Source organism: Myxine glutinosa, chromosome 1 (assembly GCF_964187855.1).
Source record: "Myxine glutinosa chromosome 1, kmMyxGlut1.1, whole genome shotgun sequence".
Taxonomy (NCBI): Eukaryota; Metazoa; Chordata; class Myxini; order Myxiniformes; family Myxinidae; genus Myxine; species Myxine glutinosa.
In genome coordinates this window covers 170,497,236-170,510,180 of record NC_136261.1, presented here as the reverse complement: position 1 = coordinate 170,510,180, position 12,945 = coordinate 170,497,236, and the positions used below count along the sequence as shown (strand labels likewise).

Sequence of the window (12,945 nt, the reverse complement as noted above, 5' to 3'; positions counted from 1 at the left end):
TTCAAATCTCCCCCACTACCATCTTTCTCCAATTCTCCCCCTCCCCCCTCCTCCTCAAAGCTGCCTCCTCCCCACTTCGTCTCCCTTATATCTCATACCTCCACCTCCTCCAACCTTCTACTTTGCTCTGCCACCCCTCAAACAACCCCTCACTGTGCCTCATCCGATTACCATCAAACCTTTTGACCTCATCCTTCCTTTTCTCTAAACTCTTCCACAATCTCTGACACACTATCAACAGCTCTCACTACCTCCCCTTCTCACCCTTCATCTTACCCTATCCCTCCCCTCTCCTGTCCTGCATCCGATACTCCCCCTCCCTCTTTCTTAATGGTATGGACCTCAAACATCTGGGGCCTTCACTCAAACCTGATTGATCTCTCCATACAGGTTGCTTCTAACAAACCAGGCGTAATCTGCTTACCAGAAACTCTCCTCCTTCAAGATGTCTCTGATTCCTTAATATCTCTTTCTGGTTACTCCCTCCTCTGGTATAATAGTCCTGAGCCTCGTCCTGGTGGTGGGGTTGCTCTCTTTATCAAAAACTCTCTTCCTCACTCTCCTTGCACTGCCCTCTCTCCACCCCACCCCCAGAAGTACCTCTGGCTATGACTTCCTCTCCACTCCCACCTTTTGTTCATACATGTTTTGTACCGTCCTCCAAGCAGTGATGACTCCATTTACATTTTGCTGTCTGACAACATGGACCAACTTCTATCCACTCACCCCAACTCTCTCTCTTCCTCATATGTGGCGACTTCAACTGTCATCATGCCAGCTGGCTGGGTGTGGGTACCACTCTCACCAGCCACGGTATCTCAGCAAAGGACTTCTGCGACTCATTGGGACTGACACAATCTGTCGATTTCCCAACCCGGATCTCAGTCAACGGAGTATCTTCTCTTCTAGACTTGGTTATGACAAACTTCCCTGCAAATGTCTGCTGCTCTTCTTCTGCTCCAATTGGTTCTTCTGATCATGTGCTTGTTAAAGTGGATATCTCTCTGGCCATTTTCAGAGAGCCTCCTCAGCGTCGACGAGTCTGGCATTTCACTCAAGCCGACTGGCATGGTCTTCAAGCAGCCATCAATTATCTGGACTGGTCTCCCATCTCTAATGCCTCTGACATCAACTCTTCCTGGGAATTCTTCCAAAGTAAACTGCTCTCTCTCTCTCTCTCATGCACAGATTTATCCCATCTCATCTTCAGTTGTCATACCCTTCCTCCTGTCCATGGTACACTGAATCTTGTGGTGAAGCAGTTGCCCAGAAAAAACTTGCCTTTGCCTCTTGGAAGGCTAATCCAACTGAAGGCAATCTCAGTTCCTTCCACCAAGCTCGGAACAAGTGTGTGTCTACCCTCAGGAGAGTCAGGAAGCACTATCTCTCCACTCTCAAAACTGTCTCCTTCCAAATCCTGGTGGTATCTGGTCAAATCTGTTTCTGGTGTTTGTTCCCCCTCCATCCCCTCCCTGACCTCAAATGGCAACAAAGTTGACACCGCACGTTACAAAGCCGAATGCCTCAACTCTGTGTTTGCCTCACAATCTTGTTTCCCAAACCCATCTCTCTCTGTACCTACCTTACTCAGTCGAACCCAGCTGCTCCTGGACTCTGTGTCCTTCTCTCCTGACAAGGTGGAGAAGTTTCTGTCAAACCTCGACTCTGATTCTGCAACTGGACCAGACTGCATCAACCCACGGGTCCTAAAAGCCTGCTCTGCCGCCCTTTCACACCCTCTCTCTATTATATTTTCACCCTCCCGTTTGCTTAAGGGCATCTGCCATCAGCTTGGAAATCAGCCAACATTACTGCTTTGCACAAGAAAAGGTGCAAAAACAGATGCTTGCAACGACAGACCAATCAGCCTGCTCCCAATTATCCGCAAAGTTTTGGAATCCATCATTGCTTTGGATATCAAAACCTTCCTCTTATCCAATGGCTTGATCTTTGATCACCAAACTCTCCTCCTATGGTATGCATGGAAATCTCCACGCATAGCTTGCGGACTTCCTCTCTGGTCGTAGTCAACATGTGGCCCTGAATGGATTTCTCTCATCTCCCCTTCCTGTTCAGGCTGTAGTTCCCCAAGGCAGTGGTCTGGGCCCTGTGCTTTTTCTGGTCTTCATCAATGATCTCTTCGACTCTCTGGAAAATTCACTCTGTCTCTTTGCTGATGTCTCTACTCTCTGTCGCTCCATTCTTCATCCCTCAGATCGGCAGTCTGCAGTCTCCTCACTCTCTGCAGACCTGGACAAAATCACAGACTGGTCAAACAAGTGGAACATGTCTTTCAATCCTGACAAATCACACTCTTACTATGTCTCTCAGAAAAGACCGACTGGACAACCCTCCCATCTACTTTCTCAACAATCCTCTCCAAGAAGTTCTGTCGCTCAAGCTTTTGGGTCTCACTATCTGCCATGATCTTTCCTGGGAAAACCACATTTCCAAGCTGGCCTCCAAAGCCAGTCGTCGACTGGGCATCCTCCGTCGTGTGAAGTCCTTCCTTGGCACACCTGAGCTCCTCACCACATACAAGGCTTTCATCCATAGCTCAATGTTAATCCTGCTCTCCCCTCTGGGCTGGTGCTCTTGCCTCACACCTAGCTTGGCTTCACGCTGTTCAAACCAAAGCTTTCAGAATCATTGGAATCTCCAGCGATGAAGCAGATTGTGAGGGTTTTCATTCATTCGCCGCAGTCAGGTAGGTGGTCTTTCTGTCTTCTACCGACTCCTAACCGGCTTAGCTCCCCCTTCTCTATCTGTGCTCTGTCCCCCAAGTATTCCTCCCCAAGTATTCCTTCATGTCGCACAAGATCTGCCAGCAACCCTCTTCTGGTGAAATTGCCAAAATCAAGACTCTCTGATCACCTTCACTCTTTCATTTCTCTTTACTCCGGCCTCTGGAACAAACTCCCTCTCTCTCTCTTCAATCCCACTCCTCCCTCCAGGTCTTTAAAACAGCTGTTCACCACCATCTTTTATCTTCCCCCATCCAAAACCTTGATCTTTTCTACCCCCGTTAATTTACCCCAGATCCATTTTTTTTAAATACCAACTTATTTTCCTGGAAGTCCAAGAGCAGTGTCCATGTGTTTTATAGCCCCCCCCCCTCACCCCCGCCCACCCTTCCCATGTCTCCTTGCACCAAGCTCTCTCCCTCCCACAGATCTTCTGATGTCTCTGTTCTCTGCTGTTGTACTTGTGTGCCTCCCTCTCTCTCCCCATCCTGTCTCGCGCTCCCTTTATTGTATGTTTTGTGTGTCCGTATATATATTTTTTTTTTTTGGGGGGGGGGGGGGGGGGGAATTAATGTACGTTCTTACACGAGCCTCGATCTTGTACACAAAAAAAAACTCCTTCCTGAAGAAAGGGTCTCTGTTTGTTTGAACCTCTTCCAGTGGTTGACCGTGCAAATAGACAGGTGGGTTTGTCTGACGGCCCTTCTGGAACGACAAGGTGAGACTGAGGTTTGCCAGACATGTTCCATTTGCCAGACTAGCACATAATTCCCTTCAGTAGAGAGTGATGCAGCTGCTTGATAGCAACGTGTTGACAGCGAGTTGAAAAGGTCAGAAAGCCAGGACCATGGCTGGAGTTGGGGAGATTTTGTTTGTGCTGCATTGCCAGGCCAGTGGCAATGCAGCCCTCAATTCTCTGCAGCCCGCAAAGTAGCCTTAGCCTGTTTATAATCTTAACTGTCTATATTGAGAAACGTTGGACTCTTTCGCTTTATCATCTGAACCACTGGCTCATGATGCTGGGGATTCAGGTTCAAATCCCATCTGCCATATTTATTTGTCGATTGTGTACTAATTTTCTTGTAATTTATTTTTTGTAATTGTAATGTAATTTATTTGTAATATTTAATCTTGTAATTTTTCTTGTAATTTTCTTGTAATTTCTCTTGAAGAGACACTGAAGTACACTAATGTGTAGAATGTCTGGCTTGTTATTTCAGTATATGTATGCTCCTCTGTGAGCCTTGTATCAATTTAAAATCAAAATAAAAACATGAAACATGTCTGACTGTGCTGACCTTTTTAGACATACCCTTCCCAAACTGAGCATCTCCTTATTCAATTTTGCATGCATACTGGGTAAATGATAGACTTCCAAAGGGATAAATTTCATTATCTTGAGTTCTGCCCATGTGAGGTCAAATGTCAAAGCTGACTTCACCTGCAACTTTTGTTTTTTAATTTAGCACTTTTATCATTGTCGTTTGTTTAGAATAATACAAAAGATTACTTTTGGAAAGTGCTTTCATTTAACACCAAAATGGGCTCTCTGACCAATAGAACCCAAGATCCAGCCCCTATTAAATTGCGAAGGTCACTTAAAAGTTAATTGACCTCCATCTCTCAGGAACCTCTTCATCTCAGAATTTACAATTTTGGTTTGTGGCACTTTATTATCGAAGAGACCAAAATTGACTGGTTTCAATAAAATTGGAGATTTTGATTGAAGATCTCACATTGAAGTGATGATTTGGTAGCAATGACAGTTCTATCATCAGTTATGCTATTTATTGATGGGTGTCTCCCAAATCTCTGTATTCCTACATACTGCATATATTTAGGTTTCATCCGCAGTCTAAGCTATGTCAATGACCGTCAGCGTATATTTTTGATGTCGAGCTGCAAGAGTTTAAAATTCTGGTCTCATGCTGTGCCTTATTTTGTGCGAATATTGTAGTGTTAGCATCATTATGTTGTGTTGTTCAGGTTTTTCGAGCGCGGACACCTCAGGATGCCATACTGCTGTGCAGCCGTCTGCTAGAGTACACACCATCTGTACGCCTTACCCCTCTGGATGCTTGTGCGCATCCGTTCTTCAATGAGCTACGGGATCCTGCAACACGTCTGCCCAGCGGCAGGGAGCTCCCACCACTCTTCAACTTCACTCAACACGGTGCTTGGGTTGAGACATGACATTTTTGTTTTATTTTAAAGTTACATTAATAGTATAAAGTACACATGAAAACGACCGGGAAGAAAATGGAAAATGTTTATGTATGGAGTTGTTAGCATGTACGATACCTTTGTTTCGTTGTAGTGGCAAGGAAATAGGAATCAAATGTGAGCTTTCATAAATTGAAGGTGAAGAATACATGACAAATCGCAGATTTAATGTAACAAAAATAGAACGGCAGAAAAAGAAACTGCATATCTTCATGAGAAGACACAAATATCCATATTTGTATTTTGCAGGGTGAAGTTGCTTACCCCAGGAAGTTAGAGAAAGCCAGGTTTACACAAGCTCGTGATCTGGTCCCATGTTGAGAAGAAGAACCTTGCTAGTTTCCTTGATTTTTGCATTGGGTCAACCTGTGTTGGAAGGTTTTAGACATTTTCATGTCTAGTTGACAGGACAATGACATCCATGCAGGTTGCCACACAATTGTATAATGCTTTCGTCATCTCACATTCCAATCTCTACAGGCTGATCCCAGAGCTACAAGGCTGATCTATTATTTGTCAAAAAGATTGTTGAAGACCAAGTACATTCTGCACGAATTAACATTTATTCTGAGCTGAACTTTAGTCTCGCTTCAAAAGTGGTTTTGGAAATGAACCTGCTCACCTTTTCTTAGTAGACAATATTCTTTGTTATTCTAAACTAGCAGAAGTACCCGGAATTGCCGGGCGGGGGAGGGGTGGGGAGGGGGAAGAGGAGGGGAGGGGAACGGAGGTGAGGGGAGGAGAGGGGGGGGAGGGGAGGAGAGGGGGGGAGGAAAGAAGAGGGGGGGGGGAAGTACCCGGCATTCCGTGTATAAACGTGAGGGAGAAGAGGGGGAGGGGAGGAGAGGGGGGGAGGGATGGGAGAGGAGAGGGGTGGGAGGGGGGAGGGGGATTGGGGGGAGGGCAGGGGAAGGGGGAGGGGGGTGGAGGGGGAGGGGGAAGGGGGAGGGAAGGGGAGGGCCAGTCAACAATGACGTTGCAGTTCTCATGGTCGGAGAGCAGCACAACAATCGCGACATCGTCCTGAATCTTTGCAACAGCACGAAGCGGATTTTGGAGACTCACCAATCCTGTGACGCCCTCCAGTACCGGCGTTGCCGGGTGGGGGAAGGGAGACCCGTACATTCCCAACCCGTACATTCGCCCTCTCGACTCAAGCTCACTCGGACAAAAGCCTCGCACAAATTACACCGTGAAGGCCCAATGGCCATGTCTATGCCACAAATCAAGTACGTGAGCGAGTCGGGCGCACTGAATTGAAAATATATAGAACGCTCATACTCCGTGAAAAGTGAAGCCAACTGGCGGCGGGGATGGAATAACTCACATTATTTCAACCTGAGAGGTGTTTCACCTCGCTACGGTGGATTTACCTGCCGATAAGCTTATTACTTGGATTTGTCCCAATGGAGCAAGGTGATTAAGAGGTCAAAGGATGCCAGAGTCAACGACTCTGAAGTTCAGCTACATCTTAGATCAGCCACAGCTAAATACAACACAAACTATACATGAATAGGCTAACAACGGCACGTAAACATTTTTTTATTATTTACTTTACTTTACTTTAAACACTTATCGCAGACTCATGCGGCACACTCAATTGATTGTGCTTATTCGGAACATCACGTGATCGCTCAGAGCGAATCAGCGCGCTGCTCTGCCACCGGTCAGAACCCGTGTATAATATTCCTCGCTGAAAAAAAATCTATGTGAAACATGCTACTATCTATGCTAAATCATGCTAAATCATGCTAAATGCTAATCATGCTAAAATCTATGCTACTTGCTTTGAGTTTATGGCGGCAAGGAACATCACGTGATCGCGTCACGAACATCATTCGTGATCACGTCATCACGTGATCGTGATCGTCATCAATGAGCGCGAATGAGCGAATCAGCGTGCTGCTCTGCCACCGATTCAGATTCCGTGTATAATATTCCTCGCTGAAAAAAAATATGGATCTAAAGATGAAAGAAAAAAAAACCTATGTGGTGTGAATGGCAATGTTCCTCGCTGAAATGTGAAAAAACGCAATCGCTTTTCGCTCTGAAATATGTGCGAACGCGTAACTGAGTTAATGGCGGCAAGGAACATCACGTGATCGCTCTGAGCGAATCAGCGCGCTGCTCTGCCACCGGTCAGATTCCGTGCATAATATTCCTCGCTGAGGTAAAATATGGTAAAAAAATATTATGAAATATTTTTTTTAGGTCGGCCATGTTCTTCCCAGGCTCAATGGCCATGTCTGTGCCAAATATCAAGTACGTGAGCCTCTCCGTTTAGGAGTCTATCGGTAACATCACACACACACACACACACACACACACACACACACACACACACACACACACACACACACACACACAGTGTTTTATATATATAGATTATGGTTCGCTTAAAATTTTATTTTAGATTCGTCCATTCCTTTTGATGAAAGTTGAACATGAGATTCTTCTTTGAGACTTTCATCTTGACTTGGTATCCCAGGACCAGCTAAAGCATGGCTCAGATATTATTTAAATGATTGTACACAAACTATTTCCATCACTGATCTTTACTCCAAACCTTTCCCCATATCTGTTAGTGTCCCTCAACCATTATTATCGAGTCAACTTTTTCTCAATTCATATGTTTCCTCTTGGTGATACACTTCACAGTTGTAATGTCAGTTTTAATTCCAAAGGTAACATCACCCACATATTTATACTGAACAAAATTATAAACACAACATCCGACATTTTGAAAGAATTTATGAACGTTACGGTTCTATTGATAAATCCGTTACGGATTCGTCCGTGAAGAGGACTCTTCTCCAGCATGCCAAGGGCCATCGAAAATGTGCGTTCGCCCACGGTAGTCGGTTCCGACGGCGAACATCTGTCAGGTCAAGACCCTGGTGAGGACGACTGGCGTGGAGATTGATTTCTCTGAGACGATTTCGTACGGTCTGTCCTGTGATTCATCGGTTATTCAAACCAACCGTCTCTTGTGCTGTCTGTCGCTGGTCGCAGACGATCACACAGGTGGAGGAGCCGGATGTACCGATCCTGAGCTGGTGTGGCAACACGTGGTCTGCGGGCATGTGGTTGATTGGCTGTCTTGCCAAACTGTCTGAAACGGCGCCGCAAGCGGTTGATGGTGGAGAAATGCACATTGCACTGTGCAGCAACAGCTCTGACGGACATCCCAGCATTCAGCATGCCAATGGCACGCTCCCTCATGAATTGTGGCATTGTGACGTCTGACAAATCTTGTCATTTTTGGGTGGCCTTTTATTGTCCCCAGTACAAGGAGTGTCTGAGTAATGCTCACGCTCTTTGAAACGCGACAGTGCATGCCACACCTGTCTGGTGGGAGCAATATCTCATAACGGGAGTGCCACAACATTGAAAACGTTTAAACACCCTCATGCACTCAAATTCAAGACTCATCAACCTTTTGTACATCCAGAAAAATATAGGTGATATTTTACTGTAACGTTCATAAATTATTTCAAAATGTCGGATGTTGCGTTTATAATTTTGTTCAGTGTATATCCATTCATTCAAAAAACAAGACCGAAAGTCTAACATCAGCGTAGCCGGGTTTGTTTGATACTTTAGTTGAAGATGATAGTATGGCCTGGGTATGGATAACAGTTAGCAAATAATGTAAGCATTAAAAATTTTTAAAAGTACTGTGGGACCCTGCTATTCATGGGGGATACGTTCCTGGAAAATCCGCGAATGGCGAAACCGCGGATAGCGGGGCATTGTTTCAATGGGAAAAGGGGGAATAGGTTCCCGAGTCGCGAAAAATCTGCGAATGGAGAGAAACAAACCGTGAATATTGAGGCAAAATCTGTGAATGGTGAGGCAAAATCTGTGAATGGAGAGGCAAAATCTGTGAATGGTGAGGCAAAATCTGTGAATGGTGAGGCAAAATCTGTGAATGGTGAGGCAAAATCTGTGAATGGTGAGGCAAAATCTGTGAATGGTGAGGCATATCCCGAGAATGTCGACGATAATCCGCGAAGGTCGATGAAAGTCCTGGAAATGGCGAGACAAAACCCGCGAATGTTGACGAAAATCCACGAAGGTCGATGAAAATCCCACGAATGTCGACGATAATTTTAGAAGGTCGATGAAAATCCTGCGAATGTATGCGAAGGTATTGTTTCAATGAAAACGGGGATACGGTATAGGTTCCCGGCAGTTCCTGATTCAGAGGAAAATTTTTGAAGTTTTAAATGTTTTCGACCGCAAATGCACATGATTAGTTTCACAAAAAATGCTTACAAATAAAAAAATAAAAAAACGACACCAGGTCCCATTTCCAATTTATTGAAGAAATGCACTTACAATTTATTAAAAGTGCTTAACCAGCTTTACCATCCCGTACCGTGAAAGTAAAAAAAACACAACATAATGTCCCGTTTAAAATTTTTATTTTACAAACACACGCAACTTTCAGATGATGATGATGATGATGATGATGATGGTGATTAATTAAAATCCCATTCATTCCTCGAACTTTGAGGACGGCCCAAATGATGGTGCAGCAAAATCATGCACTAAGGGAGAGCCAGTGGAGGTGGGAGAAGGTGAGGATGGTGGTGAGAATGCTGGTGAGGATGCTGACAGGAAGGCAGGAGAGGGTGTTGATGGTCTTGAGGAGGAGGGAGCAGGGCTGAAGAAATGAGTAATGGGGAGCTGCCTGACAGATTGCCAAGCATTTTGATGTAGCTCTTTGTATGGGAGCAGCACATTATCCAAGCCCCTCTTCAACTTGAGGTACTTCTCCATGACTGGGTCAGTGTCTTGCACCCTGTCGGCAATCGCCCGCATGTCCTGCAGCACCTCGCCCAGGAACTGGACTGTGAGGTTAGACCTCGGCACTTCTTCCTCATCAGTGCCCACCTCCTCCTCGGAAATCTTTGGAATAGCCTCCAACTCCTCCTCGGTGAGTGGGTTTAGGGAACGGTTCAGCATCATGGTTTTCAGCATGAAGTCCCTCTTCTGTGTGTTGTCCTCAATCCATATTCTGAGAGTCTTCTCCATCCTTTCCATGTGGACATTCCGGACATAGGTGACCACCTTCGTACTCGATACAGCGCTCGCTGAAACTTTCTCACGAATCGCCATCTTCTTCCATATGTAGCGAACGGTGGATTCGTTGATGCCGTAATGCCTGCCAACAGAGGCCGCACTCTCTCCTCTCAAAAGCCGGTCGAGCAGCTTCACTTTCTGGCTCAGGCTCATCATCTTCTTCTTCCTCTTGGTAGTCGACGCATCTCCAGCATTGGTCTTGCGCTTGGGAGCTTGGAACTTGCGCACAATAATAAAATGAGATAATTATGTACAGCAGGTGAGAAAAATGTAGAAACCGGATCCATGGGATGTGGAATTTTAAACTAGATTAATGTTGATTATGATGTCCTGCTATGCTCACATGCAAAGGAAGTAGGCAAACCTGGTAGTATGTACATTGACATAAGTTTTTGATAATTATTTTTGGCAATCTTACGAGCCATATTCAGAGGATTTTTCACTGTAAAAAAAATTACATTTCTTGAAATTTGCTTGCATGCGCATGTGATGCCCGACTGTTTTTAACCCGCGAATGTATTTTCATGGAATATTTTCACAGTGGGGTTGACTTTCAAATCCAATTTAGTTTTGACTGGGCTCTCCAGGCTTGTTAGATAGAAATGTGTGCAGTATTTAGTGCCATCAATAGAGATTGAGATGCACAGCGATGCTTGTTTTGAAGCAGCTGTGATTGATGTGAGCAGAGCATTGGCTATGCTGGTACATACAGTGCATTCAGAAAGTATTCAGACCCCTTCACTTTTTTCACATTTTGTTATGTTGCAGCCTTATGCTGAAATCGTTTAAATTCATTTTTTCCCTCATCAATCTACACTCAATACCCCATAATGACAAAGAGAAAACAGGATTTTAGAAAGTTTTGCAAATTTATAAAAAAGAAAAAACTGAAATATCACATTGACATAAGTATTCATACCCTTTGCTATGACACTTGAAATTTAGCTCAGGTGCCTCCCATTTCTCTTGATCATCTTTCAGATGTTTCTACACCTTGATTGGAGTCCACCTGTGGTAAATTCAATTGATTGGACATGATTTCGAAAGGCACACACCTGTCTATAGAAGGTCTCACAGCTGACAATGCATATCAGAGCAAAAACCAACCCATGAGGTCGAAGCAACTGCCTGCAGAGCTCAGAGACAGGATTGTGTCGAGGCACAGATCTGGGGAAGCCTACAAAAAAATTTCTGCTGCATTGAAGGTTCCCAAGAGCACAGTGGCCTCCATAATTCTTAAATGGAAGAAGTTTGGAACAATGAGGACTCTTCCTTGAGCTGGCCGCCCGGCCAAACTGAGCAATCGGGGAAGAAGGGCCTTGGTAAGAGAGGTGACCAAGAACCCGATGGTCACTTTGGCTTAGCTCCAGAGATCCTGTGTGGAGATGGGAGAAACTTCCAGAAGGACAACCATCACTGCAACACTCCACCGATCTGGGCTTTATGGCAGAGTGGTGAGACGGAAGCCTCTCCTCAGTGAAAGACACATGAAAGCCCGCTTGGAGTTTGCAAAAAAGCACCAAAAGGACTCTCAGACTGTGAGAAACAAGATTCTGTAACCTTAAATTCCCCTCCTCCAGATCGATTGCTCACTAAACAACGTTTCACTTACAGCAATGTGATACCCCTTTCAATCCATCCCACCTTCCAGTTCCTACATCTTTACATTCAAACTCTTGGCATTCGTGCACAACACCTTCAGCCTTTCCCTTCCATTGACCACTCCATGCTGCTCTGCTGTAGATTTCAAATAATTAAATTAATTATTTTAAAAATCCAATGTCCCCACCAATCAAGATTTCTACAGAGTGTAATACCCGGAGGATTTCACCTGGTACAGTCGAGATATACATCAAAGAAAACGTCATAAAGACACACCAAATACACCAGCATACACAGTGTCAGTATCAGCATACTGTATCGACAGCCAAGCAAAATCCTGAATTCTGTAGTCAAAGCAAGTCCGTTTATACTGGCTGGAAACAAAATAAATAAAATTGGGAGGGGCAAGTAGTGGGAGGAGCAAAGATGGGATTGGTCGTATATGGAGTGAGGAGGGGGGAGAGCAGTGGGATTGGTCGAGTATAGAGTTAGGTGGGGGGTTGGAGAGGAGAGCAGTGGGATTGGTTGAGTATGGAGTGAGGTGGGGGGAGAGAGCAATGTGATTGGTCGAGTGAAGTATGGAGTGGGAGGGATGCAAGGATGGAGGGATGCAGTGTGATTGGTCAAGTGTGGAGTGAGTGGGGAAGGGGGGGCGGGGAGGGGTGGAGAGATCGGGGACCAAGAGAAAAATATAAGACCTGCATATGTTTTTTTTGTTTTTTTTAATGAGGGACATCTATTTTTCTTATTGTCCACATCAGACTACGTGGAGCCCGAACTCTTTGATTATGCTTGAAGACTCGAGGGACATAGGAAGGTCAAGCTTCATTTTCCATATCTCAATACACTGCATTTTTCAAAACTTTATTTGTACACATCGCAAGTAATATCTTTACTCATTATTCGCTCATTACTTTAGAACCACCTGTACGAGTTTTGCAAGCACATGTCTGTAATTCATTCATCTTTTAACATTATTGTTCACAGGATTTGAGCATTTTGCTGGTTAACCAGTAAGGGTTATCATATTATTTTGCAAACTCACACATATAGTAACATGATAACTTAATAAGTAGTGATATAACTACAATCAACCAAGATTCATGTTCAAACTTCAAAGTTACATGCTATTAAATAAGAAAGTCCTTATTTAATTTACTACTGCATCAATTACAGGTATTTATTTCCCAATTGTCATATAAGAGTTTTCTATGTGATAAATGGCTTAGTAAATCACCCAAATCGACGGCATAGCGATTTATATGATTTAAAACCAGCCAAAGATTAA

At 44.5% G+C, this 12,945-nt stretch overlaps 1 protein-coding gene across 6 annotated transcripts in view; it reads left to right on the top strand.

Moving 5' to 3' along the window:
• The window catches only part of LOC137416475 (glycogen synthase kinase-3 beta), a 172,198-nt gene that overhangs the window by 129,107 nt on the left and 30,146 nt on the right, over positions 1 to 12,945 (top strand). For all 6 annotated transcript variants that reach the window (XM_068102081.2, XM_068102080.2, XM_068102082.2 and 3 more), the window contains one exon: positions 4,731 to 4,917. In XM_068102081.2, the coding sequence (XP_067958182.1) occupies positions 4,731 to 4,917 (187 nt within the window). The remainder of the gene's footprint in view (positions 1 to 4,730; positions 4,918 to 12,945) is intronic.